Source organism: Phyllobates terribilis, unplaced genomic scaffold (assembly GCF_046119375.1).
Source record: "Phyllobates terribilis strain yellow unplaced genomic scaffold, ASM4611937v1 Scaffold_2__4_contigs__length_985480577, whole genome shotgun sequence".
NCBI classification, from domain to species: Eukaryota; Metazoa; Chordata; class Amphibia; order Anura; family Dendrobatidae; genus Phyllobates; species Phyllobates terribilis.
Window position 1 is genome coordinate 192,800,591 of NW_027362762.1, and position 27,616 is coordinate 192,828,206.

Consider the following 27,616-nt stretch of genomic DNA (forward strand, 5'->3'; position numbering starts at 1 on the left):
AGATGAGATCTGGGAGCAGTACCAGGCTGACCTGTGCCTCCGCACCCAGTGTCCCCATTAATCATCTTATTGCTGCCTGTATGTGGCCATCCTATGAGAAAGGACTGAAGAGGGATCGCAGCTCTCAAATTCTTGTCATTTATTTTTCTTCAGTGTGGAACTAGAACTCCCAGCTTGCCCTGGCACATCCAGACCTAATGAAATTTGTTTGATTTTTTTCTCACTTGTCATCTGTATACAATGCACTTTTTACAGAAGATAATATTAATAATTTACAAGAGCATTTTCAGTTTCCTATGTTACAGAATTGCAATGTATCTGTAAAAAGCAGATGTTATAACGTGGCTCCATATGGCATCCATTTTTTTTTTGCGCACCCATAGACTTGAATGGGCAAGTCTCATTTGACTTACGGTAGAATCTAGTGCGTGCTGCGATTTTTTTTCACGCGCAAATTCGGTCAGTGAAAAAAAATCACTCCTCTGCACTGCACCATTGAATAACATTGGACCAAGTGCGTCTGTTTTTTTTACGAACAGTACTCGGGCCCAAAATACCATCGTGTGACCGAGCCCTTAGATTCACTTATAGTGTCCACATAGCTACTGCAAAGTCGCAATAATTACCTTGTGGCAGTTCCCTCCAGTGGTGCAGCACGGGGTTGGGAAGTGCACCAGGGGTGATTGCCCAGGCACCAAATTCTATGCCCTTACTGCGGCATCTTTTTGGACCGGCACAGGGGCGCAGTGATTGTCCACATGGCAAACTAAATGGATAAAGTAGCCAGGGGTTGCCATAGCCCTTTGAAAACGCCAGAACATCAGTAAATCATGGTGGGGTATGGGGCTGTATTCAGGTACTTTTTAATTGCAGGTCATAAAAATAATTTTAGGTTGGTTTGTGCTGAACATTCTGTCATTTCAATACAAGGAAATGCTAACAGCAGCAGGTTTATCAGTAATATTTTTTCAGATGGCTGGCTAATCGTCACAATTGATAACAATGTGAATATATGAGGCAGAATGCGGGTGTTCGCTTTCCCTATGGTTGAAAATTGTACTTGTTTGTAGAGAGATCAGGTGTTTTTATTCTTGGTTAAAAATAAGTAGTTAGTGCTAGGGTCCTACTTCAAATCCCACCTAGGAAAACATTTGCAAGTAGTCTGTATGTTCTCCCCGTGTTTGTGCAGGTTTCCTCCTACACCCCAAGAACATACTGATAGGGAATTTAGAGTGTGAGGAGCCCCAATGGGGACAGTGATGATGGTGTGGAATCAATGGCAATATACACTGCTCAAAAAAATAAAGGAAACACTCAAATAACACATCCTAGATCTGAATGAATTAAATATTCTCATTGAATACTTTGTTCTGTACAAAGTTGAATGTGCAGACAACAAAATCATCAATGGAAATCAAATTTATTAACCAATGGAGGCCTGGATTTGGAGTCACCCCCAAAATTAAAGTGGAAAAAAACACTACAGGCTGATCCAACTTTGATGTAATGTCCTTAAAACAAGTCAAAATGAGGGTCAGTATTGTGTGTGGCCTCCACGTGCCTGTATGACCTCCCTACAACGCCTGGGCATGCTCCTGATGAGGTTGCGGATGGTCTCCTGTGGGATCTCCTCCCAGACCTGGTCTAAAGCATCCGCCAACTCCTGGACAGTCTGTGGTGCAACGACGTTGGTGGATGGAGCGAGACATGATGTCCCAGATGTGCTCAATCGGATTCAGGTCTGGGGAACGGGCGGGCCAGTCCATAGCTTCAATGCCTTCATCTTGCAGGAACTGCTGACACACTCCAGCCACATGATGTCTGGCATTGTCCAGCATTAGGAGGAACCCAGGGCCAACCGCACCAGCATATGGTCTCACAAGGGGTCTGAGGATCTCATCTCGGTACCTAATGGCAGTCAGGCGACCTCTGGTGACCACATGGAGGGCTGTGCGGCCCTCCAAAGAAATGCCACCCCACCCCATTACTGACCTACTGCCAAACCGGTCATGCTGAAGGATGTTGCAGGCAGCAGATCGCTCTCCACGGCGTCTCCAGACTCACGTCTGTCACATGAGCTCAGTGTGAACCTGCTTTCATCTGTGAAGAGCACAGGGCGCCAGTGGCGACTTTGCCAATCCTGGTGTTCTGTGGCAAATGCCAAGCGTCCTGCACGGTGTTGGGCTGTGAGCACAACCCCCATCTGTGGACGTTGGGCCCACATACAACCCTCATGGAGTCGGCTTCTAACCATTTGTGCAGACATGCACATTTGTGGCCTGCTGGAGGTCATTTTGCAGGGCTCTGGCAGTGCTCCTCCTGTTCCTCCTTGCACAAAGGAGGAGGTAACGGTCCTGCTGCTGGGTTGTTGTCCTCCTATGGCTCCCTCCACATCTCCTGGTATCTGCTCCACGCTCTGGACACATTGCTGACAGACACAGCTACCCTTCTTGCCACAGCTCGCACTGATGTGCCATCCTGGATGAAATGCACTACCTGAGCAACTTCTGTGTGTTGTACTGTAGACACCGCCTCATGCTACTGTACCTCTAGGGGTGAGAGCAATGGCAAAATGAAAAAGTGACCAAAACAACAGCCAAAATGGATGAGAACACAGAAATGGTCTGTCACCATCTGCAGAACCACTCCTTTAGAGGGGGTATCTTGCTAATTGCCTATAATTTCTACCAGTTGTCTGTTCCATTTGCACAACAGCAGGAGAAATTGATTGTCAATCAGTGTTGCTTCATAACTGGACAGTTTGATTTCACAGAAGTTTGATTTACTTGGAGTTATATTCTGTTGTTTAAGTGTTCCCTTTATTTTTTTTGAGCAGTGTATAAGAAAGTAAAATAAATATGTAAATAAACTTCAGTAGGGGGAAGAAGTGTGATATATTTTGTCCAAAAGGACAATCTGTAACTAGCCAAAGCAAGAGCTCAGTGCAACATTACACCCCCTCAATTTCCATACTGAGCACTGTCATATCTTGAGTGCTCAATCAGCGGCTCTGCACTTCCGCACGGACACTGCAGCCACGCTCACATGGCGTCATTGCAGGCTCTAATCGCTGGTTCCTGTCTGCAGTACAGTACCGAGCAGGAGCCGCAATGACACTATGTGAGCGCAGCTGCAGTGTACAGCCGGAGGTGCAGAGCTGCTGAGGACAGTCATCAGGATGTGACAGTGCTTAGCATGTAAATTGAGGGGGCGTAATGGTGTGCTAAGCCCCTCTGTAATCCATACTTTATTTTGGTCAGCTAACCCACTAATAACAATACTACAGGTTTGTGTATTTTATAGGGTCTCAGTCCCCTGGATTCCTGTATGAGTGGTTTAGATAGTGTTTTGGGTGGTGACAGACTTCCTGTAAATTTGGAGGGCTGCTTTTATTACAAACATGTTCTACCCCTAAGGGTATGTGCACACGATCATACTTTATGCTGCGTCCAAAGCGCTGCACGCAGGTGAATCCGCATTTGTTCATTGAAGCATGCGGATTCACTGCACCCTATACATTGTAGTGATCTAATTTCTCTTGTGCAGACTACCGTCTCCGCAAGAGAAATTGACAGCCTGGAAGGAGGAGCCACATGTCCGTGGGTGATCCGCAGGTGCACAGAGACGCATAGTGGACATGGAATTTATTGAAATCACTTGTAATGTAGGACACTGCGGTTTGCAGGCAGCGCAGTCCGCAGCGTTTCCTGACCGTGTGCACATACACTATGGCTAGTGTTAGAACTTGATTTAGGGTATGTGCATATGATACTTGCACCAAAAACCAGTGTTGGCATGGCATGAAACAGGCTCCCCCACCCCATTCATTTGAATACGTGAAAAACGTTACAAAAACACTGACAGACTTGAGATGCTGAAAATCTGAAAAAGAAAAAACTTTTATGGCTCAAATCTGCAAGTAAAGAAATAAGCAGCGTGTGCAAAGAGAATTCTCAGTCACTTTGCTGGTACTGTAAAATGTTGCGTTTTCCCCTTGAAAAACACGTGGAAAAAATGAAGTATTATGTTTAGGGACAGGGTAATAAAATTTACATAAAAAAATGCAAAAAAAAATAAAAAATCTAACAATATATAACTTTATTTTTAAAATGTGATGTCTAAGGTGCCTTTCCCACGCCATGCCACCGGTGTAACGTATTACTAAGCCAAGTTCTCATAGGTGAATTAAGGGGCATTTACATGGCAAGATAATGATAAATGAACGTTGTAAGGGCGCAGTCAAACGGGGCGAGATCGGTACGCTGTGCACGGACTGGCCGGCGGCTCTCCCCACCCAAACGTGACAGCTTCATGTATTGCTGGGTAGCCGTCACGCTCAGGTGGGGACAGCCGCCGGCCAGTCCGAGCACAGCGTTCTGATCATGGTCCGATTTATACACTTGTCTGACTGCAGCCTTAAAAACACTTGTTTCCCAATTTCCTTGCCTTGTAAACAGGCCGCTGATCACACCATGAAAGAGGAAAATACTTGATCATTGGATGACATTATCTTTTATGCACGCTCAGTGGTGCCCCGTCCTGTGTCTGCCAATGGCAACCGCGGCGGTACACATCGGCCTGTGTAACCATTCTAAAGACCATGGGCCATCTGTGTAACGCACCAATAGGCCTTGTTCACATGGTCAGTATTTGACCTCAGTATTTGTAAGCCCAAACCAGGAGTGGGTGATAAATACAGTAGTGGTGACGTGTTTCTATTATACTTTTCCTCTCCTAGTTTTGGTTTACAAATATTGATGTATAATACAGACGGTGTGGCCTTTGTAACAGCCCAACCATCCATTCTGTGCGAACAAAAAAACCGCCACAGAAGGGTTAATCAGCACAGGCAGTCACAGTGATCCGTATGGGCCGAAGCGCTTGAGCTCTGGTGTGGTACTGAGTGCGGAGGCCTCGGCTGCGGAGCTCTGCACTGGGCCGTACGTCACATACTCTGCGCTCTGGATCCATCCGGCAGAGCCCGGACACCAAGGCTTCTGCTGACAGTCCGCCCCCCTGCAGCCGCCGCTACAGGCGAGAACCTGGCCCCGCCCCGTATGTTCACGTGATGCGACACCACGCCCCCTATCAGCGCTGAGTGTAACGGGGATGTGGTAGGCGGCAGTGAGGGGCGGACAGTCTGTCCGTACACAATTACTTACGGAGCTCGTCATGTCCGATACACAGCACGTCCCTACCCCGGCCCCGGGCTCTGAGCTGGTGTCCGTCCTGTGGTCTGTGGGGCGGCAGCTACTGCTGTTACTGCCCGTGTACCTGTGCGGCTACCTGGGGCTGAGTGTAGTGTTCGTCATCCTGGGGCTGGGGGTGTTCATGTGCTGGAGGAGTACGCGGAGCAACAAATGGAAGAGCTTCCAGTTAGCGAGCGAGACCCTGGAGAAAGAGGAGCTGATCACCGCCCGCACCGCGTTAAGGAGTAAGGAGCTGCCGTCCTGGGTGAGTGCTGCCCCCCTGGTGCCCGGGGTGTGGGTGCTGCCCCTGGTGCCCGGGGTGTGGGTGCTGCCCCTAGAAGAGCCAACACGGAATGCCAGTCTGCTAGTCAGGGGCATCCGGAGGGACCTGGTAGCCGAAATAACTTGCAGTGATGACCCTCCGGGCTGTGCTGCCAGTCTCCACTGCCCCCAGGATTGGCAGGCAGTATGTGAAGGCTGCCCCTCTTTAGCACAGTGGGTTTTTTCTGGGGACATGTGGATGGCAGATGTTTTTGGGGCAGGGGCACCGTCCTCTTCTTTTGTATTGGTGTGTATGACAGCCATAGATCCAGTGTTCTGCTGCCCTCATGGCAAAGAATTGCACAAACAGCTAAAGGATGGGGCATGTGACGCCTCTTCCAAAACTAAGAAGGTCTTTGACCATTTTCTAACCCCCTTTAGATCAGAAGGTTCATCAAGGGTCAGGGACAAATGTTCCTTCTTCTTTACGCTTACCATTGTGTTGTACCAATCTGCACATCTGTTATCCCATATGAATAGGATAAGGGATATGGTGCTCACCCCAGGTGACTGACTGGGGTGGTGGGAGTCAGACCCCCACCAGTCTTATACTGGTGTCTTGTCACAATGTGCATGATGGCTGTAGCTTGACTGGAACAATGTCTCTTTATTTTAATGTCTGTCTCTTCCACAGACTCCACTGATGCTATTTCTGTAATGTCAGAGCCATGTCAAAAGCGGTTAAAGGGAACCTGTCATGTGATAAAACACTATTAACCTGCAGCTATGGTGTTAGTAGCATTCTGTATCTGCCTGGTGCCCAGAGTTAGGCTGTGTGCCCACTATGTGTTTTTTAAGCGTTTCCGCAGTGGTAATTCCGTTGCCGATACTTAAACGCTTGGTAGAAGGTCTGCATTGTTCCCCAATGATAATCCGCACGTGCTGTGCACATGCTGCGGAAATTTCTGCTGCGGATTATCATTGCGGAAAAAAATGCAGCACTACCAATTATTTTGCGTAATCGCGGCGTTTTTGTGGCCATTGAATCGCTTAATATGCGCATGACTACATGTGCACATGCGGATATTAAGCGAATCAATGTGCGGCTGGTACCTGGGTCTGGAGAAGAGGGTCATATGATCTCCATAGTACCTTTAAAAAAAATATATACACACACATTATACTCACCTTCTGATGGCCCCCGGTCTCCATAGCGATGCATCCTGGCTCCCTGGCAGCTCGTGATGGTCTAATAGGACCTGCCATGACTCATTTAGTCATGTGACAGGTCACGCGACCGCCAACGTCAGCGGTCGCATGACCTGTCACATGACTAAATGACGTCATGGAAGGGCCTTTTACACAACCGCGAGACATCGGGAAGACCGGACGCATCGGATAAGGAGACCGGGGGCCATCGGAAGGTGAGTATAATGTGTTTTTTTTTATTCTTTTTTTTAACTAACTTGGTCCCACTATATAAATCCATGCCGGTTGCATGGATTTATATAGTGTGACCAAGTTGACAAGCACTTTCCAAGTGATGCTGAAATCGATTGGAAAGCGCTTGACAACCTGCATGCAAAATCGCATGATCAAAGCGCTTCACTTACACTTGTCCCTGGCAGGAAAAACGCATGTAAAATCCGCATGCGTTTTTTCTGCCGGGGAGATGCAGAAACGCTCAGGAAAAATCCGGAGCATTTCTGCATCGTGGGAACTTAGCCTCAGGCCCCTGCTGCTGGAAATTACCTTTTCTACCCCCCTTCCTGAGTAGCGTTCAGGTTTTAGTAATGGGGACGGCACTGGTGCGGGTTCCATCACTGCTCTGTGTATAGAGAGTGGCAGCTGTAACCGCACCCTCAGCCCTGACTGACAGCCGGCCCTATTGCTGATTCGCTGTCAGTCAGGGGCGGTTACAGCCGCCGCTCTCTATATACAGAGCAGTAACTGAAGCGGCGCTGCCCCCATGACTGAATCCCGAACGCTGCCAGGGGAATAAAGTTCATTCACTCCTGGCAGAGGGGGTCCACGTGCCGGTATCGGGCAGGTTCAGAATGCCATTAACCTGCAGATTAACCCCATATATGAATGTTATTAGTGTTTTTTCACATGACAGGTTCCCTTTAAGCATGAAGGTGCTTTGTCCTGTGTGTCAGTTCCTTTGATGTGACAGTCACACGCTATACAATATGTCAACTTGTAACAAATCTTCAATAACAGGAGAAAAGAAAGGTGCAAATACTTAGTCTTCATTTCTCCACTTTCTCCTTTTCTGTAATCCTATGGGCACGTTCCACAATGGAGTCCTGTGATAGCGGAGGAATGTGGAGGTTTTCTGGCACCACAGAACGTTCTCAATCTTGCCTTGTGATGACCTGAAAGCCCTACTTAGTCTCTTACATGTCCTATTATTTTGTTTCAACCACATTTTCTTTATGCAGTGTATACTTAGTCCAAAACTGCCAAATTTGCAAATGGGACAATTACATCAACTTTCTGCAGCGTGTGAACTAACTGTGATAAATAACGTTTCCCCCCATCTAATTTCCTTTGCTATACTGATGGTTTGTTTCTGGGGGTCCACATAGTCAGGGTCTTACTTGGAACCTGTTCTGGGAATGTGAAAGGACCAAACAAGCAAGAAACTTCACGTTTTCTGTAGGCATGGCAAGTTGATTTCAGGCTGAGTTCACATGAGCATCTTAGGATACAACTCAGATTTTGTCATGTCTTCTGGAAATGTTACCAGAAAAGTGATATTGAATACTGCGCTTTATTTATTTTAGATGCCATGATGGAACACATTTTAGGTCAGTGTGGTCTGTTCAAGATTGATGGTGACAGTGCAGGTTTGACCCCAACCTCCAGGTGTTCTGAGCCCAGATTCTGCAAATGTATACACTGGATTTCAAAGACATCTGTGTTGATGTCACCTGGCTGGAGGGTGTTTTTTCAAAAGATGACTCTGCCAGTATAATGTACTGCCCCAATAATTTGAGGTAACTGCTTTGCACACACTCACTAAGGAACGTTTTTTTTTTCTATAGCACTTGGGCCCCGATTCATCAAGATCAATGCTGGTCTTCATGAGAGGGCTTGTTGGAGTCAGAAGCTCCTGATTCATCAAGAGGCGCATTCATGGCGAGGTGCATCTGACAAATAGCGTGCACCTCGCCACAAATCTTACTCCAGTCCAAGGACTGGAGTAAGATTTCTTGCTAAAAATACGCCACAACTCATAATGAATTAGAGGAGCTATGTCATCCATGTTAGTGGAGCAGGGCGAAATTGGCATGAAAACTGCAAGTTAAAAAGATAATTACTTACTGGTAATTTGATTTTCCCAAACAATGATAACACTGTACAGAGAGAGAGAGCATCTGCCTCCAGGAACAGGAAACTATAGAATAAAGAGGCAGCACCTCTCCGTACGCCTCAGGGTGTTTACAGAGCATAAGAGGTGGCCGTATTGGTAAAGACATCAACATTTATTTATTTATTTTAGTCACTTACATAGCGCCATTAATTCCACAGCGCATCACTGTCCCCATTGGGGCTTACCATCTAGATCCCCTATCAGTGTGTCTTTGGAGTGTGGGGGAAAACACATACAAACACCGGGAGAACATACAAAAACTACATTATTGCAACTAAAATGTGAGAAACATAAGGGAGGGAATTAGCACGGTGCTGTCATGGGTCGGGAAAATAAATTACCGGTAAGTAATTATCATCTTTTCCTTTCACCCTGACAGCACCATACAGAGAGATTAAAATAGAACAAATCCCTAGGGAGGGACCACCGCTGAAAGATCTTTCTCTCAATGCCAGAATGCCCCAGATCCAACCTGTAGTGCTTAAAGAAGGTAGAGGGGAACGACCAGACTGCAGCTCTGCAGATTTGATCAATGGAAGCATTAGCGCTTTCCGCCCAGCAGGTAGTCATGGCTCTTGTAGAATGAGCATTAATATTCTGAGTAGGAACTTGGCCCAAGGTAGAGTAAGCCAAGGTTATGGCTATTCTAACCCACCTAGCTATGGTGGACTTGGTAGCTGCCTTACCTTTATTGGGGCCCTGAAACAAAACAAACATGAAAGAAGACTTCCGCCTGGACCCTGTGACTTTAAGGTATCTAAGGAATGAAAGACTAGCCCTGAGATTTGGATTGTCACAAAAGGTAGGGAGGACTGTTTCCTGAGGTCTATGAAATCTGGAGACTACCTTCGGTAGAAAAGCTGGGCCAGGCTTTAATATTACCCTGTCCTCCAGGATAGTTGTGAAGGGTGGGTTGATCGAAATGGCCTGTAATTCACCTGCCTAGCCGAGGTTAGGGCCATTAATAAGGCAGTTTCCAGAGTGAGGACTCTAATATTGGTAGACAAAATAGGCTCAAAGGCGTCTTGTGTAAGGGCATTCAGAACTGGATTCAGATCCCAGGGAGCTATTCTAGGGCCATATACCGGCCTAGAACAAAAGTAAGCCTTGATGAACCTCTGCTCTCACGGATGGTCAGCGATCTGTTGATCAAACAGAGCCCCCAGGGCAGAGACCTGAATTTCTAGTGGAAAGCCCTTTTTAAAGGCCTTTTTGTAGAAACTCCCAACAGTTCCATAAGAGGGCTTGTTTTGTTAACAGATTTTGCCTGGAGAATTTTAGAAATTTATTCCACACTTTTGTATATTTAAGGGAGATGACCTTTTTCCTACTTAGAAGGAAAGTTGAAAGCAAGTCCCACGAGAACCCCTTGGCCGATCAATCTCCTTTCAAGTTCCAAGCAGTCAGGTGTAGGTTATGAACCTGAGGATGTACAACTGGAACAGAAGACTGGGAACATCTGGTAGTATCCAAGGGTCCAAGACCAACATAATTCTCAGCCTAGTAAACCAGGCTCTTCTGGGCCAAAAGGGGACAATTAGCCTGACTCTGTCTCCCTCCCCACGTATTTTCTTCAACACAACTGGAGGAAAAGGTGGAAAGGTGTAGGCTAGGTGAAAATCTCACAGCTGTAGAAGGGTATCCACCTCACTTGGGAAGTCCCATTTAATTACATAAGATGCCTTTTCTGCTACTTATTTTGTGAAAACTCTGGGTGATAAAAAATAAATAAAAAATACATAGGGTAGGCATTGGTACTGTAGATGAACTAGGTCTCTCCTCTGATCTCTACAGCTACTGATATTTCTGATGACCTGGGTGGATCGGTATGTGGTTTCCACAGTGACAGAGGGGGCTAGTCCATTCAGAGGCAGAACTCCCCACCTTGTGCTTAATCATCCGAGCACTGCTCATGCTTTCCGAACTCTGAAGCGGCCGACTGACTGTGTGCATGCGCCTCCATGCCATCCCCTGCAGAGCGTACACATGTCATCGTGCCTCACATACCGCCCTGACATCTGAACCTAGAAGTGGCCACTGGGAGCAGAACGGCGTCCCCTCCCTATTCCAGCTACCACATGGAAAGACGGGGAGGCAGCATGCACTGGAGTAGACGGGACCAAGGACTCCATGTTGGCCACTCACCCTGGGAGCGCCTCCTGCAATCCCTGAAGAAGTCTCCCCAGGTACACCATCTTCACCCCGCAGGGCTGTAGGTCTCCTCTTCACAGGAACAGGAAACCACACTGAGGCGTAAGGAGCGGTGCCGCCTGTTTATTCTGTAGGCTTCCTGTTCCTGGAGACTATGCTTTCTCTCTGTACGGTGCTGTCATGGTGAAGGGGGGAAAAAAATTGCACAACCCAGTATTACGCAAAAATGTTATAACTCCTCAAAGCTATTTATACCAGAATTCTGCGGTAATCGCTTTGAAGAGTCCGCCATAGTTTAGGTACAAACACTATTGTAATTATCCTGTAATTGCCTGCAGACACATGGGGTTAGGTTAATAGGCGATTTTCTGATGTCGGGTTCCCCTTCTTTTCCGTGACCTTGTACACCTGACGGTATACCGCTTGTCAACTAATTCTGACTATCTTCAACAAGAAAGGACTATTAAATGGGCTCTAACTTTACAGTCAGTGATGTTTATAATGTGTGGAAGATAATCGTTCACACTTTTAGGACTCGGCATGGAGGAAGCTGAGGAAACTATCCTGTCCCTTTCCTGTAATGGCTGGAGGACATTGAGATCTCATTTTAGACCTCCCTTATGATATTTCGTGCAGCTCCAGAGGCCGAGCTTTGCTGTAATCCATCTTGTCTGTGAATTGTCGTTGGGACTGTAAAACCTTTCTCACATGGACATTTATGGACTTCTGTTTCTGCTGGCAGTTTTTCAGATTTTTCCCCCATCTTCTGAGTCACATTCCTGTCATACGTGAAGAGCTGAGGGAAAGCAAACAAAACTGCCCGCGCCTCCATTACCGGCCGTCACATTCAATGGAAAGACTATTATTACAATCCTCTGTGCATCTCTATGGAGCTGGTTCCCCTAAGACACGAAGACTAATGACTGGGGCTTTTATCACTAAATGTAGTCACATCCTTCATCTCTGCTAAAATTAGAAGCTCTTCGATATACACTTTTATGTTGTAAAGATGCATTTTCTATTTTTGTGCATTAAGCATGCAGTTGTAATCGGTCAGTATGCAACATATGTGGCCACATTCTCTGGAGGCCTCCAGGATTAGCACTGTGATCCTTATATATATATTTTTTTTTTTTCATAATTCGGTTTTCCTTGCCAGAAGTTTTCTGTCAGTAGCCATGCACAGGAAAATCTATAAAGAGAACCTGTCACTTATTTACTTCAAATTAACTAGACCTATATGGAGAACATATAAAGAAATTCCTATTCATGGCATCTCTCTCAAAGAAGAAATAAAACAAATTAGTTTAAAAGAGAATATGACTTAGTTCTTGGATGCTGGGTGCCCTGATTCTCTGGTAGTTGCTCCGGTCCCATGTCCTGACAACATCCAGTACTCTACTGGGCACATGATAGTTGTCACGTGGCCAAAACAGTTTGTGAAGGGGGCTGGCTGACTACTCATTTCAGTAGCCAAGCCAGCCCCCTCCTATAAACCAGGTTTGAAATAACAGGGGGCTGGCTGAGCCGAATGAAAAAAGGTGAACAGTTCTATTTAATGAAAAAAAAAAAACGTGTTACTGGTAGGGCTGTGGAGTCGGTAAGCCAAACCTCCGACCGACTCCACCACTCCGACTCCCTCATACATGGCTCATGTTTGAGATAAATTTACTGTAGCACAGATTAATCTCAGCTAAAAGTCTAGACCCTTAGATCAGGAATAGGACAGACATTTATAGGACATTTCATAAATTTCCCAAATGCTTTTGAAAAAATATTCTCCACAAACTGCATTGAACTACTGTACCCAATTTATTATATATTTTAGGAGTTGGAGTTGGTCCATTTTATACCGACTCCGACTCCACCAAAATGGACACCGACTCCACAGCCCTGGTTACTGGTTTCATTTTTAACACCTTTCTCCAAATTTTTCATGTTGAACTGGGAACTGGACAGAACTGGACATACGATGTAATATTGGCTGCAGAGTGGAATAAAATATTTTTTTTCCTGTATTACTTCACCTCTCTATTAGAGCAGATATCTGTGTCTGTGAGATCTATGACAGACAGTATGATCTCCTGGTCTAACCTCTTGCATGATTAGAAAGTACAGATGAATAGCACCTGTTGAAATAAGGTCTCTGTGTAGGGAAGGGGGGAGGCACAGCTGAGTTTAGTTGTGTCACAATACAAACTCTTCTACTTGCTCTTCTCTTCTAGTACTGTCACCTCTGCTGTACTGCCTGTCCAGAGATGCCGGTGATCTCACTTATGTCTTTTGTGTTCAGGCAACTTATACTCACTCTTCAGTGAGATCAGAGAAGGGTCTCATTACATGTCACATAGGAGTAGCCTATAACATAACTGCTCCTGTGTGAGATGTAATGGCAGCCTGCTGTCATTGCAGTGCTAGTCCACATCGAGCACAGCAGACCTAAGTGTGATTATATCGCAACCACTGAAAAACCTGCTCTGAGCTGTGCTGTGGGGGCTTGTTCTTCTTTCCTCCAAGTGTTACCGCCTGCTTATGATTGGTCAGTGTCATACAGGGCGAAGAAGTACTCGCCCCCAGTGAAAACTGTCTGATAACACCCACTTGGATATAGCAACAGAAAAATTACCCCTTTAAATATTAGTAATTCTTTATTAGATGGACTCCATTAAAATACCCAAATAAGACTACAAAAGTATACATATAAAGATGATTAACAAGAGGGTCCCTAAAATTGCATAATAGCACCTCCACACAACATAAGCTAAACCCTGTTATTCCCTAATGAGACACCTAAAGGCTAGACAAGGCAAAATGGCAATTATTATTTTTATAGCACCATTGATTTCAAATACAAATATAAATTCCAATTAACAAAATAACATTGGCAGACTGCGGGCAGTATATAATAGAATATACCTCGTTAATATAAAAAGGAGTACATGTTTACAATGCTATGTTACTGCCTCAATGCGCTTTCCCTGTAAGATATCAGGTTGATTAGGAGGTAAGTCTTAATTTCTATATAGGATGATGCAGAGGGACCCCAGATGCCCCCCCTCCAGAACTAATCATACTATAGGTATATTGGGCTAGTGAAAAAAAGCCTGGCATTCTGTCTGCTGACTGTCTCCAATCTCTTATATGGGGGTGTATCATTTGTCTGTACACATTTAAAGAGTAAGAATGTAACATATGTGGAATTCTCTTCACAGCCTATTTTGGGATACAATTACCCCTGCACTGTTTGTTGTTCAGTTTTCCATGGAATCTCTTCTGGAATCTTTCTCTTCTTGTTCCTGTCATCTCATACATATATATTTTATAACAATACTGCTTTGTTTCTTTTAACCAGACTGGTGTATATTCTCATTTTTGCTTTTTCTTTTTCTAAGAGCAACTGATACAAAAATACGTTGAAGATTATTCCGATCGCTAATGACGTATTTGGCATATAAATTGTACTGTGAAAAGATATTTACTGTATATAAATATTGAGAACTCTAAACATCATATTTTGGTAAATAACGGTTAAATTATTGTGATAAATTTTCCTGTGTGCTTTCCTAATGATTCTCTTGGTGAATGTAATGTCTCAGCCCCAAATGAACTTGATCCTTGTCGGATATTTCTATTATTTTTCATTCAAATCAATTTTATCCAAACTCGTGTTTGTTTTGTATATATCCTGAATAACTGGTTTACTTTTTCATGTGCCCTAAAGTTACGTTCACATTCCTAAAAGCGATTATGTTGCACTTTACAGTATTGTGGGATTGTAAGCATTTTGGCTCATTGTACATAGTGTTTGCTACAAGGAATGTCGTACTACCCAAGTAGGTATTATAAACTTTAAAGGGGTTGTCCACTACTTTCACATTGATGCCCTATCCGCATCAATGTATGATCGGCCGGGGTCCCGCATGCTGCACCCCCGCCGATCAGCTGTTATCGGTGCCGGCGGCCGCCAGATGGAAGTCCTTACCTGCGGTGCCTATGGATAGGGCATCAATGTGAAAGTAGTGGCAACTTCTTTAAAGGAGATTGAAAAAAACACTCCAACTGATGCCCGGGCATCTTCCAGGCTTCATTTGAGCCTTTCCATTGACTTGTTCTGTAAAGTATAGCGCTTCTTCTGAGCGGAAAATACCTGAAGAATGGTCAGCTCACTTTTCACTGTTTGACGTCTGTTTGGAAACCCAAAGCGTTCAAAAGACGCTCACAAGGCTGAGCATCTGAATAACAAGGCTTTTTTTTTGTAGGAATACATATGTTCATTCTTTTGAGTGTTTTTTGGGCACTTTACAGATGGAACTGCCTGAAAAAGACATTTTGTGCATATACCCTTAAAGTCTGACAGCTGCAGTTGAGTTGTTGTGCAGTTATAAACGTGACGATGTGAACGTAAACAACAGTGTGTGACATACTAATTTATTTAAAGGGTTACTTGCAGACTTATTACTAATATACAGACTAAGCCCAACATGTTGTTTCTTTCCTGTACTTTTTGTGTTTCACTTGTCTGTCCCTCTGTGCATAGAGCGTCACATAGTTGAATGGTGGTCGTACTCTCACACTGCTAAAACTACATTTGCCAGCAGCACTTATTTCTCCTCAGCTTCAGCCCCCTCCTCCCTCTCCTGTGTGCTCCTGACTATCCCCACCTCGGACTTATCAAGCTAAACTAAGTGTAATATTCTGTCTATGCTCCTGTATAGTACTCTGCCTGGCTGATTTTATCTTCTAACATCTACATCAGTATACCTGCCTGTGTGTTTTTATATAATTGTTAGCTGGTTTCTAGCATAGCTCGACACTCCTGCACTTCTCCACAGTGGAGCTTGTAATTACTAGGCAGCACAAAGTGGTTGTTACCTGCTACTGACAGGTCATTGATGTGAAACTGCAAAAGGTGTTCTGTTTATGCACATGGCAGAGAATGATCTTCTGTCATATGCATCAAAAGAGTTCCAAAACGATCGGTGGTGCATGTGGAAAGTAGACAATATAGAGTTAAAGGAATCTCGGCACTTGCATAGATTTTTATCTTGATTTGTTTATTATGAGAACTGGATGCATTTCAGCAGTTTCAACTGTTGTTGAAAGCTCTGGATGGGCTGAAACAGTTCTGATAATAAAAGAATCAAGATAAAAATGTATGAGAGTGCAGGGAATCCCTCACTTCTATATGCATCAACAGAACTGCATTTCCAATTTCACTTCACTGATCTATCAACAAACACAGCTAAACTCTTCCCAGCCCCCATGTATACAACCCATCCTGTAGAATTACACCTTTCAGACGCTCTATATACAGTCCCATCCTGTAGTATATTACTTTTCTCAGCCGCCTGTGTATGCAGCCCCCTTCTGCATTATATCACTACTTGGCCCCTCTGTGCACAGCCTCTTCCTGCAGTATATTCCTTCTTAGTTTATTCCTTCTTAGTTATCAGCACTTAGGCACCACTGCTGCCTAGTATGAGCACTGCACGGAAATGAATGAGGCTCCACCACTTTGTGACTACATCCGTCATAGGAGCAGCTCAGTTCCAGAGATGTCCCAGAGCAAAGCTATGCTGGCAGGATGCCAGCTGATACAATGTATGATCGACCGCGACCAGAAGAACTATACCAGAATGTTTCCAGTGATGCCTGAAGGGGCATCCTTTGAGCAGTAATATATGAAAAACATGTCAGATTTGAAATTGATTTATATTGGCACAAATTAATAAATATATATGTACATTCTTATAAGACCACATTGCTTTTAAAGGATCATTTCCAAAATCACAATCTTAAGGCTTGCATTGTTTGAGGTTGCTTCGATAACTTTACTGTGAAAGGAATTCTGAATAATTTTCTTTACTATAAAGCACTGTTGGTTTATTAAAAAGGACCTATAATATGATTTATGCCGCCCAAACCGCGGGCAGTATTAATCAGAGCCTGTATGCATGATGGCAGGCAGCTATTTCTTTAAGTGGAATCTGTCAGCAGTTTTTTTCCATGTAATCAGAGGACAGCGTGTTGTAAAGGATTAAAACACTGAATTCAGGGATGTGTCACTTATTGAGCTATGTGCTTTTGTTTACTTACAATGAAGGTTTTATCACTGAGATATGATCACTGCTGGACCAGGACTGGTGACAGCGAGACTGACCCCCCCCCCCCCCCCCTCCTGTGATGAGCAGCCCAGTGTCTATATACAGTGTAGATAGTCTGATGGGGGCAGGGATACCTTCTCAGCTCTGCTTCTTCCTACATCTAAGAACTCTGTGGCAGAACTGCTGCAGCCAGTATTCTGAGTGATGCATCGTTGGAATCAGGGTCTCTTCCTACATTATGCGGCTCTCGGGTGAGATAATAAAGACCTGCTGACCAGTTGGGGACCCTAGCCACAGATGAGACAAGTCTGCTTTGTCCCTGGCCAGCACTTCACAGCGCTGCTAGTGTGTCCCATAGCGAGAGACTTGTCAATTAACTAGAGCGGTGCTGGGAGCTATAAAGTACACCCTGTCTGAAATGCCAAAACGCTTGAGAAAGATATACCTGGCTGCATTTGTGCAGCCAGACTCTGATTCATGCTGCCCGTGGTTTGGAGAGTATGAACCCAGTGAAAAAACGTGTGTTCTTAAAGGGACCCTAAAAAATCTTACAAAACATGTAATTGAAAACTGCATTGAGAAATATTTTTTTGGCAGCTAATTCCCCAATTGGATATCAACTTACATTGTCAAACAAGTATACCTTGATGCACTGTATATGTATGGTTTTTGTCTTATTACTGTGTCCATCTGTATAGGAAAAAGCAGCAGTGAATTAAAGGTATTCCGTTACGTGTCGGAATATCCAATGCAAAAAGGACACTTTGGCCTATTCCGATGGGATGGAGCCTATGTATACATTTGGTGCAAGGATAAGCTGAATGTGAAGAAAAATGTGATCTGTTAACTCAGTCTAATAATATCTTACCCCCTGCAGGGAAAAAATACAATGGCTGGTATTTCACATGTACAGTATGCTACATAGACATATATTCAGGAGATGCTTTTTGCTATGTGGGGGAGGTGGACGAGGCTCCTAGAAAGAGTGGGTGATTATGTGTGAACCATGATTATTTGGATTGACCATAGCACCTGACAAGTCAGAGGGGACATGCCGTTTATTGGGTCTCTTTACATTTTAAGAATTCATGATTTGTGCAAACTATTCAAGTGGTTAAAGGTGACCTTAGATGTCTGTTGGCCGACAGCTATTTGCTCACATTCCCCACACACACAAGTTCTCTGGTTGGCTCAGCGTTAATGTATTTTCAAAGGGGAGAGGGGGGTAAACTGCTGCTAAAGGTGGCTTATCTCTTGGAGAAACTAAAGGATCTGGTGATTAAACTCAACATGTTGGATCCTTTTGTCCCCCAACAACCTACAAGTGCTTTTCACAAAATTAGAATATCATCAAAAAGTTAATTTATTTCAGTTCTTCAATACAAAAGTGAAACTCATATATTATATAGAGTCATTACAAACAGAGTGATCTATTTCATGTGTGTATTTCTGTTAATGTTGATGATTATAGGTTACAGCCAATGGTAGACAGATCATGCTACAGTTGGCGTGTTTGGACAACTTTAATTGTGTATGGTAGCCTTAAGGTCCATTTACACAGACCAACCAGCAGTCTTTATTGAGCGATCTATACTAGGTCACTTAGGGCGCACACGATGCCATTGTTCTTGGCAGTACGAGTCCTGTTTACATTGATGAGAACGATGGATTTAACCAATAAATGAGCACGGCAAGATAATCTTGAAACAGTTGTATTGTGTTTTACAACACTCTTTATGATCATTTTGTTGTGTAATTGCCCCTTTAGACCTTATCTTATTTACCCATATAATGACTGATGCCTGTAGTTATTGCACTTCTAGGGAACTTGTAACCGTTATGTGGTTAACACTACATTACAGTAGACCCTGTAGAAGTATCTCACAGCTGATGTTCTGGTAACCTGCAATGATGGGTTTATGGCCATGGTGTACATCAGTTGGAAGGCATTAACAAATCTACATTGGTTAGTGCTAGGGGCTCTTATGGAAATTGGCAGGGTCACAATATGGGAGTGGCAAAACTTGCTAATTTAGATTGTCTGCTTGACAATTAATGATGTTTCTGACATATTAGTAGAGAGAATTTATATTAAGTGACATTAATTATTAATAAACCAGGAAAATAGTGGTATAACATGTTTCTATCAATTTACAAGCGTTCTAGAATTAATAAATATGCTTCTGTGGTCTAATGGCTGGGTAGATGCAAAAGAGCGATTTGCTATATTGAAACGTTTATACTTCAGGGAAATGGAAATCTGTGAATTATTGATGCTGACGTTCTAGCTGCATTTGCTAAATGAACATTTCCCTCCCATAGGCGGAGTGTTGTGGTCATGCTCTGGAGCTGGAGATGCCTGCAATGCAGTAGATGCATCACTTGGGCTGAGCTTTGCAGTGGAGCCGGCAGAGACTATGCCGTATTGTACTAATCACATTGTTTTGTACACATCGTTGTCTAGCATTAAATATGGCAATTATTCCCTAGAGTTTTAATTCCAAGCATTACCCTGCTAATCCTTGGCATATAATACATTAATATTTTAGGGAATTGTTATATGTGCAGTATAGGCACCTTCATATTTGAATTGCTTATTTTTCTGCTTGCAGATGATATTGCTTGGAACTAACATTTAACATCTTCCTGTTACTGACATCATTTTAAAATATCATTAACATAAGACTCGCCCTTACAACTTGCTCAATTCTTATCTCCGGAAGGAATATTTGACACTTTTAGTGAGATGGCAGCTGCCCGCAGCAGAAGCAGCTCTCTGCCAGAAAGGCTTTGCATGGGCAGATTTTTCTATTTAACAAACAATGCAATAGTATTCAGTGCTCTGCTCAATTTAAATAAGCTGCAATGTTGACCTAGGGAGTGACCCATTTCTTAATTTAGGAACATGTCAGGAGACAGAAGAGAAGAAAAGTAGGTACATTATCTAAAATTCGGTCATCATATGGGACCTTGATCTAGTAAACACAGCAAAAGGACAAAAAATAAGAAAAAAAAAAAGTTGTATATACCAACTCGGGTCACAAAACTAATGCACTATAGGATGCAGCAGGCCCCCATGATAAAGGCGGAGGTAACACAGGTGCAAAACATTGAATAACCAGTCATAAACCTATCAATTCATGTAGGGGGTGGGGGGGATTGCCTAGTATCACAAATGCAAATGGATAAGGATTGTATAGGGCGCTGGTCACACACATATAGTGCACAGTGTCTGGCTTACAGCCTTTTAGTGGCGCCCATACTAGATATGGGCGGGCTGCCCTACACTATATAAGTGCACCCCATGCGGACAAACACCCTACCTTACAAGGCCAACATTGATGGGCTTATCTACGTCCTGCATAAAAATGAAAAAAATAACCTTGATCTAGTCCTGTAAAATCGCTGCCTAGATGCCTTGCAATTCTAGAAGTGTTGTAACCATTGATGGCCCTATAATTTATAGTAAGGGGGGTAATCATCCTGTATCAGATACAGAATTTCTATTTTTTTTCATTGTCTATATAGAGCATAAGCTGTATTATCCTATCCACTGGAAAAGAAATTGCTTTTTTTTTTTTCTTATATGTAATTGGTGTTGACTGCAGACTGAATTGAACAGATCCCCTTCTGCTTGTACCCATATGTACCTGTCTACGAAGGATGCTGGTAAGCAGGGTAGACCGTGTGGACACAGACACAGCCTGATTTTCAGTGTGATCTGTTCTGTATTCGTCGTTGTCTTATAACAATGTTTTGTCATTGCCCGGCTTGGAGGGCTTACGGCCGGTCTTGATTCATTAGTTTGCAGTGCTGTTTCCATGATACATGTAAGATAATGAGTCTCGGGCTGTTCTGTTCAATCGGCTTCACCATCTGCCAGAGCAGCAGTCAGATGTAAAAGGGAAAAATAAATGGACCTGTCCTTGACTCATCCCCGACAGTTTTCTTCTTATACAGATGGCTGTGACTCTGCACATTTTGTGAAATAGTGTAAAGTGAAGCTCCATCGTTGAAGAAACCTCAAGGGGTTTTCCATATTTAATTTTTTTTGTTTTTAGGGTGCAGGCTCCATCTCAAAATAAGAATCTGTTTTCTTTACCCCCGCTCGTTCCGCCTCTTGCCCATTGGTCTTTGACACCACAGCGGTGACCTCACAACTACCGCAGGTGGCCCCTACCAGTCAATCGCGAGGTGGATGTCACTAATTCTGTAGTCATGAAATCACCATGAACAAAGATCGGTGCAATTTCAGAGACAATTCTGGAGTGACGGGGTGAGAGAGACTGATTTTTGTTTTGATTTTTAGATAAAGCATTGTACCCCAAAAATAAATAAAGGGAGAAAACTTATTTAAAGGGGACCCATCATGTAAAATAATGCAATTAACCTGCCGATATGGGATTAGTCTGCAGGTTAATAGACTTCTGACACCATGCGGCCACCTTACTGAGAGCCCTGGTGCCGGGAGAAAATGAACTTTATTCCTCCTGGGAGCATTCGGCGTTCAGTCACTGCTTTGTGCATAGAGCGCAGCGGCTGTAACCACGCCCCGGCACTGACTGACAGCCAGCCCTAATGCTGAGTGGGCTGTCAGTAAGTGCCGAAAGTGTGATTATAGCCGCTGTTCTCTATACACAGAGCGGTGACTGAAACCATGTCGCCGCTACGCGTAACTGAATGCTGAATCGTGCTGGGAGGAATAAAGTTAATTTCCTCCTGGCAGAGGGGCTCTCATCGGCGGCTGGACGATGTCAGAAGTCTATTAACCTGCAAATTAACCCCATATTTGCAGGTTTAGTTTTTTTTTGTTTTTTTTTTTCATGACAGGTTCCCTTTAAACTGTAAATTGTTTAAAAAGGACCTTTCACCAAATTTTTTATTTCGAACTTGATGCTTGATGGAATAGTTGCTTCAGAGCGGAATAAAACGCTTATTATTCCTCCTTACACAACAGTTCTTATGATCGTGATAATGTGACACACTTGTGCATGCCAAGTAATACATAAACAGATCCTGTTTTCTGCCAGTTATAAGTTTCCTACAACCAAAAAATGCGTCTTTATTTAGATAGCGCTATAAGGCAACAGTGCAACACATCTGCTGTGCAGATCTTGAATGATACCGTCAGTGAAACCTTATGTACTAATGCTGCACTTAGACTGTAGGACATCATGATCAGAAGAATAGAAGGATAATTTGAAAGAAAATTGCTTTATGTATTGTAAACTGTACTTGCAGTTGGGCAACTTCATTACACTTCTGGCATTTATCGTTCATTGGCCGATTATTATCGTGAATGTGCTTTCCTAGGAGCATTAATTTCCCAATAATCAGGCAGTGTAAACAGGTTACCAATCACCTGATGAGTGAACTAGCAAAATGCTGAAAACAGGACATGTGCTCTCAAGAACAATGACGTTCAATGTGCACAGAAAGATCTATTAATGATGGGTCTGTGTGCAGACTATTAAATGACCGCTGATGTGGCTGATCAATGTATGGTTACGGCCTCGGGTAGGCCACAGTGTAAGCCAACAGATACTGATCCTCCTGCTCTCCCTGCTGCAGTATGTGTAAGTCTTCATAACTTAAAGGGATTTTCCCACTAAAAAAGTTAATTTTAATCAATAGATCTTTGAATAATAATAATTTCCACAACTGGTTGTGTTTAAATAAAATGTTCCTGTGCTGAGATAATCTTATAAACGTGCCCCTGTGTAATGGCTGTGTCTCACCGTGTACGGAACATGGTCTGATCATACCACAGCTCCTGGGCAGGGGAGGAAGCAAAAGAGTATTCAGATATTACAGCATGAGATCGCCACTGATTCTTTCTGTGAAGTAAAACAGACAGTGAAAAGTTTTACCTCACAAAAAGAATCAGCTGTGATCCCATACTGTAATGTCTGTATACTCTTTTGCTCCCTCCCCTGCCCAGGAGATGTGATCTGATCAGACCATGTTCCTGTACGGTCAGACACAGCCATTACACAGCAGGGGAACATTTATAAGATTATCTCTTCACAAGAACATTTTATTTAACACATTCAATTGTGGAAGTTATTATTATTCCAAAATCTATGGATTTAAAATCAACTTTTGTAAATTGGAAAACCACTTTTAAGTTCATGGATTCTTGTCCTAAGTCTGAATCACAGCATTACTTTTGTAAAATTTCACCATTTAAAGGGATTGTCTGCTCATTCTACCCCCCCCTCCCATCCCACCAAATTCCTCAAACTGATTACATGTGTAGATTATAAGAATACACTTGCATCCGTGCCTTTTTATTAAATAAAAACGCTGCTTTGTTGTAGAAGAATCAACCTTAGAAATAATATGAAAATTTAAGCTAGAAGTGCTCTGGGTGGGATGGTGCACTTCCACTGCCTCACCTCCCAGTTTCAGACTTACTCCACCCTTTACTAGATGATTGACAGTGCGCATTACTGTAACATGTGTTACACGCACGACGCTAGGCTCAGATAGGGCGAGACGGGTTTCATGAATTCTTTGGAATCCTGGGGGAACCGCTACTCAGGGCGACCATAGGCTTCAGCTTCTCTTAGGCACACGATAGATACAGTTGCTGACCAGATACATCTGACAAGAGTCTTTTTCAACAGTTTAACAGTGGAATTTAATCTGAAGCATGGCCAGTGCAATTCAGAGTTTTTACAGCAATAATCTTCATTACAGTACAGTCTGAGTTTCTTGAGCAACTGGCTCCAGTAACAATACAGTAGTTTCTTCACAAGGCACAGTATTAGTCTCTCCAGTAGCATAATTCAGCATAGATTAGATCTCTTAGCAGCACGCTTCTATGCATACACAACCACAGGCTTTTCCTTCACAAGGACACAATAGTACACAGCATTCTTTATCCTGCATGGAGATGGATGGGGGGAGGGTTTGATGAGGGAGATGATCCCTGTGACACAATTCATTCCAGTCCTTATCTTCCTGCCCAATAACACTCTGCACTGTTGGTTCAGGGAGTTTATCTGACCTGTGTTTAGTTTCTCTCCTGATCTGAATCCTATTCAGTTGCCTTCTGTCAGATACAGATAACACACTACCTGTCTCTTCAGCTTCAGCCAGACTACAATAACAAGTTCCCCACAATCCCCCTGGGGCTCTGCTAAAACACTCCCTGTCTCCTGTGACTGTGTTAACCCCTCTAGTTACTGGATGCTTCTGAAGCACAACACTTACTGTCTCCTGTGCTTGTGTTATTTGTAATAGTTGCTGGATGCTTTTGAAGCAACAGCACTACTTCTGCATGTCACACATGTCATTTACCAAGTATAAGACAGAGTCAAGCTGAGAATGGAGCTGAGGCAGTGGAAGTGCACCATCCCTTCCCAGAGCACTTCTGGAATAATTTGCATACCACTTTTAAAGTGGATTTCTCTACTTTGGAACTGCATTTTTCTTTATTAAAGGTAGTGATTCACTTCTGTTCTTATTCGTGCACACATGTCTGGTTGGGGGTTGAAATGAATTGACAGATTCCCTTTTAAAGGTCTGTCCAATTTGGAGAACTATATTTCAGATTGCTAAAAGTAGGAAATGTGTTAAGTAATATTTTTAAGATATATTATTTTACCAGTAGAATCTACTTCAGTGTTGCCACTGTGGTAGTCCTTGGTGGTACATCATGCTTGAGACAGCTGCAGTCAATCGCTGGCGTGCTTGGCTAGGTAATATGCATGACTACTTGCTCCATTCCACTTTTCCTGGCCATGGGAGTGTGGGGTTGGCGGATGGTGGGGGGAAATCGGGTGTGGGACACATAACTATGGAACAATTATCCCTTATTCAATGAATAATTTTTCTGCACTGCACTACCCCTTTTCTTTTATCAAAGCAAACATAAGAAGGTTTTGCAGTATATATTTTTCAATTTTCTTTTCTTGTTTAGGCATAAATTCTTCAGTGTGTTTCAGTAGACATCTTGACACGTGGACGACACATGAAAAATAAAAAAAAATTTGCCGCCTGTGCTAAATGTCTTCTGAGAAGCACCCGATGAGGAGGAGGAGGATGTGGTGTGTACCCAGAGTTTCTGTCTGACTAGTGTGGCCAGCTACAATTGACTAGATTTACTCTAGGTTTTCTGTTGCAGTTTGGTTTCCATAGTTGCCCTAAACCACTACGGAAAATAGTACATTAACTTGCAGGAAGGCTGCCGTGCCATTGTATCTCCATCTGTCAAACAATCCATATTAAAAACTATTTTCCTTGCAGCTGCTTCTTGAAGATGCTTTGTTCTATCATTTTATCTTTTGTATTAGTGAGACATGTCAGATAATGTGGAAAATTAGCCAGGGGACAAGGACAGCATCCAATATTTAGTGTTGGCAAACAGCTGCACGGCCTTGTTCACACATCTTGCCTGCTTCTACGTATCGACACAAATTGCATGTGACAAGTAATATGCTGCAATCATTGTTACAACCATATTGTACGTTCACCGCCAGTGAAACAGTTTTCAAAGCATTTATCTGATGTGTTATGTCACTTACTGAATTCCACACCAGCCAGATTGTACATGTTCTGGGGAAAAGAAATGTTCTGTGTCTTACAAAAGCAATAAAGGAACCAGACATTAGAAGAAAAGCATCTAGTGATACACATGCTTTAGATATCGCAAACATTTACGGTACTTTTGCATATTTCATTTCTCATTTGTATTGTTACATATGGATTACTTACCTGTCTACTTACTGATACCAACCTCCCTCAGTATGCATTGTCATCACTTGCCAATGCCTTTCTTAGATTGTGTCAAGGATAACAGCCGGGGAGTCGCATAGATCCCACCATTGTTACCAGTTTGTCAGGGATGACACTGGGGAGATCACACCGATCTCACCACTGTCACCAGTTTGTCAGAGGACACAAATCCGCTGCCTCCAATTGTCAAGGCAATTATGCAATTGAGTGACGAGTGATGGACGAGGCTGCGGCTGCTTCCACTACTAGGCCGGGTGTTGGGGGCCGCTCAGTGAACGTATGTTATATACACCTCTGATACCAATGCATTGAAAATATATATTACACCCCGGTATGGTCCCTGCCAACTCCACGATAACAAAAGAAACTGCTATCTTCCACCACGAATTGTGCACCCTTACCGGTAGCATATAGCTTCAGGGGTGTGGTTTACAGAGCAAGAGGAACAGCTCTATTAAATTTTATATATTTAATCCAGAAAGGTAGGCAGTGTTTATAAAAATATACAAGGAAGATACAAAATGGGAACAAAATAATGATATATATACAGTTATATAAAATAAAAAGGAATAACCAAAGAGAATTCCTAAACCTGATGTTGCAGGAATGGCTCTAATCTTTATGAAGGGAAGCACTCCGATTGAGAAAATGTAACACTCACAGGGAACGATGTCTTCCAGAATGACCAATGACAGAGACCCAAACTCTTATTTTTATTAGCTCAAGGCTACGCCCACATACTTCCCTTTGGTGAGCTCATGTGGGGGCTGATTGTGGGATGTGCTAGGACTTTTATCAGATTGTGAGATCCCCAATTTACAGAATATCTTCCTACGCCCCTGGAGGTCCCAGGCGGTAGATATTGTCGTCATATTTCCTATTGCAATTTTACCTTTCTATGGAGATTAAACATGGCATGGATAGCATCATCCATTGGACCAGATATTAAGTTGGAGGGGTTAGAATGGTCTTATGGTGATGTGAGTGAATGCGTTATGTTCTCCCATAAATATAGGATCAATGTGAACACCAATATTCATCACTGACCACTGGTGTCTTTTTCCCCAGAGTAAATCTCTTCGCTCGCTGCAGGAAGGCCCTTTCTTCAATGGAGATTGAAAGGTCAGCTTCCTCCCACTTCTCCAGTTATAATTAGTTTCTCTCTTCCCCAGTTATAACTAATCCCATATGTTCAATGTGAGGGTGATATGTCCCCTCTCTGGAGAGGTCTTTATGGATTTAAATTTTTTCTCTGACAGATTTTCTATTTAATAGAAACATTCTAAGAAAATCAGACATTAAGAGAAAGGCAGAGCTGCAGCTTGCTGCTCACTTCCTCTTGATTTCTGATAAGTCCTAAGACGGGGAGAGAGAAGCCAGCACTGATTGTTTTGTCATGTGAGCCATCCAATCTCACTTGAGCCCTGGGAGAGCTAGTGTCACGGATGTATCAGAGATGACAGTCGCCCTGCAGTTGGTTGCAGGAGATCTCTATGTTTGCCATTACAGACATCTTCTTAGAGGCTGTCTCTAGGACCCAGCGGCTACCTCCCTCTGGCTAATAAACACCCTGCCTGGGTGTACATATACCTGCTGTGTTTCAAAGGGAGGTGCCGGCGATATTCATTACTACTTGTGAAAGCTTTAGCAAGAGCAGTACCTCGTCCTCTCTGAAGCTTGAGGACGTGTGTGCATTTTTCTGGAGTTCGTCTAAAGCTAAGCAATTTCCCCCTGTTTGTCCACCCCTATAGTGTTTAGTGGAGATCGACTAGTGCTCATCTCCTCCCTTC

At 43.4% G+C, this 27,616-nt stretch overlaps 1 protein-coding gene across 1 annotated transcript in view; it reads left to right on the top strand.

Annotated features, from left to right (window-relative positions):
• The first annotated feature begins 5,064 nt into the window (after nt 1-5,064).
• ESYT1 (extended synaptotagmin 1) overlaps nt 5,065-27,616 on the top strand; it is a 95,912-nt gene continuing 73,360 nt past the window's right edge. Inside the window, exon 1 of the mRNA XM_073663730.1 lies at nt 5,065-5,454. Coding sequence (XP_073519831.1) covers nt 5,173-5,454 — 282 coding nt within the window. The 5' untranslated portion in view covers nt 5,065-5,172. The remainder of the gene's footprint in view (nt 5,455-27,616) is intronic.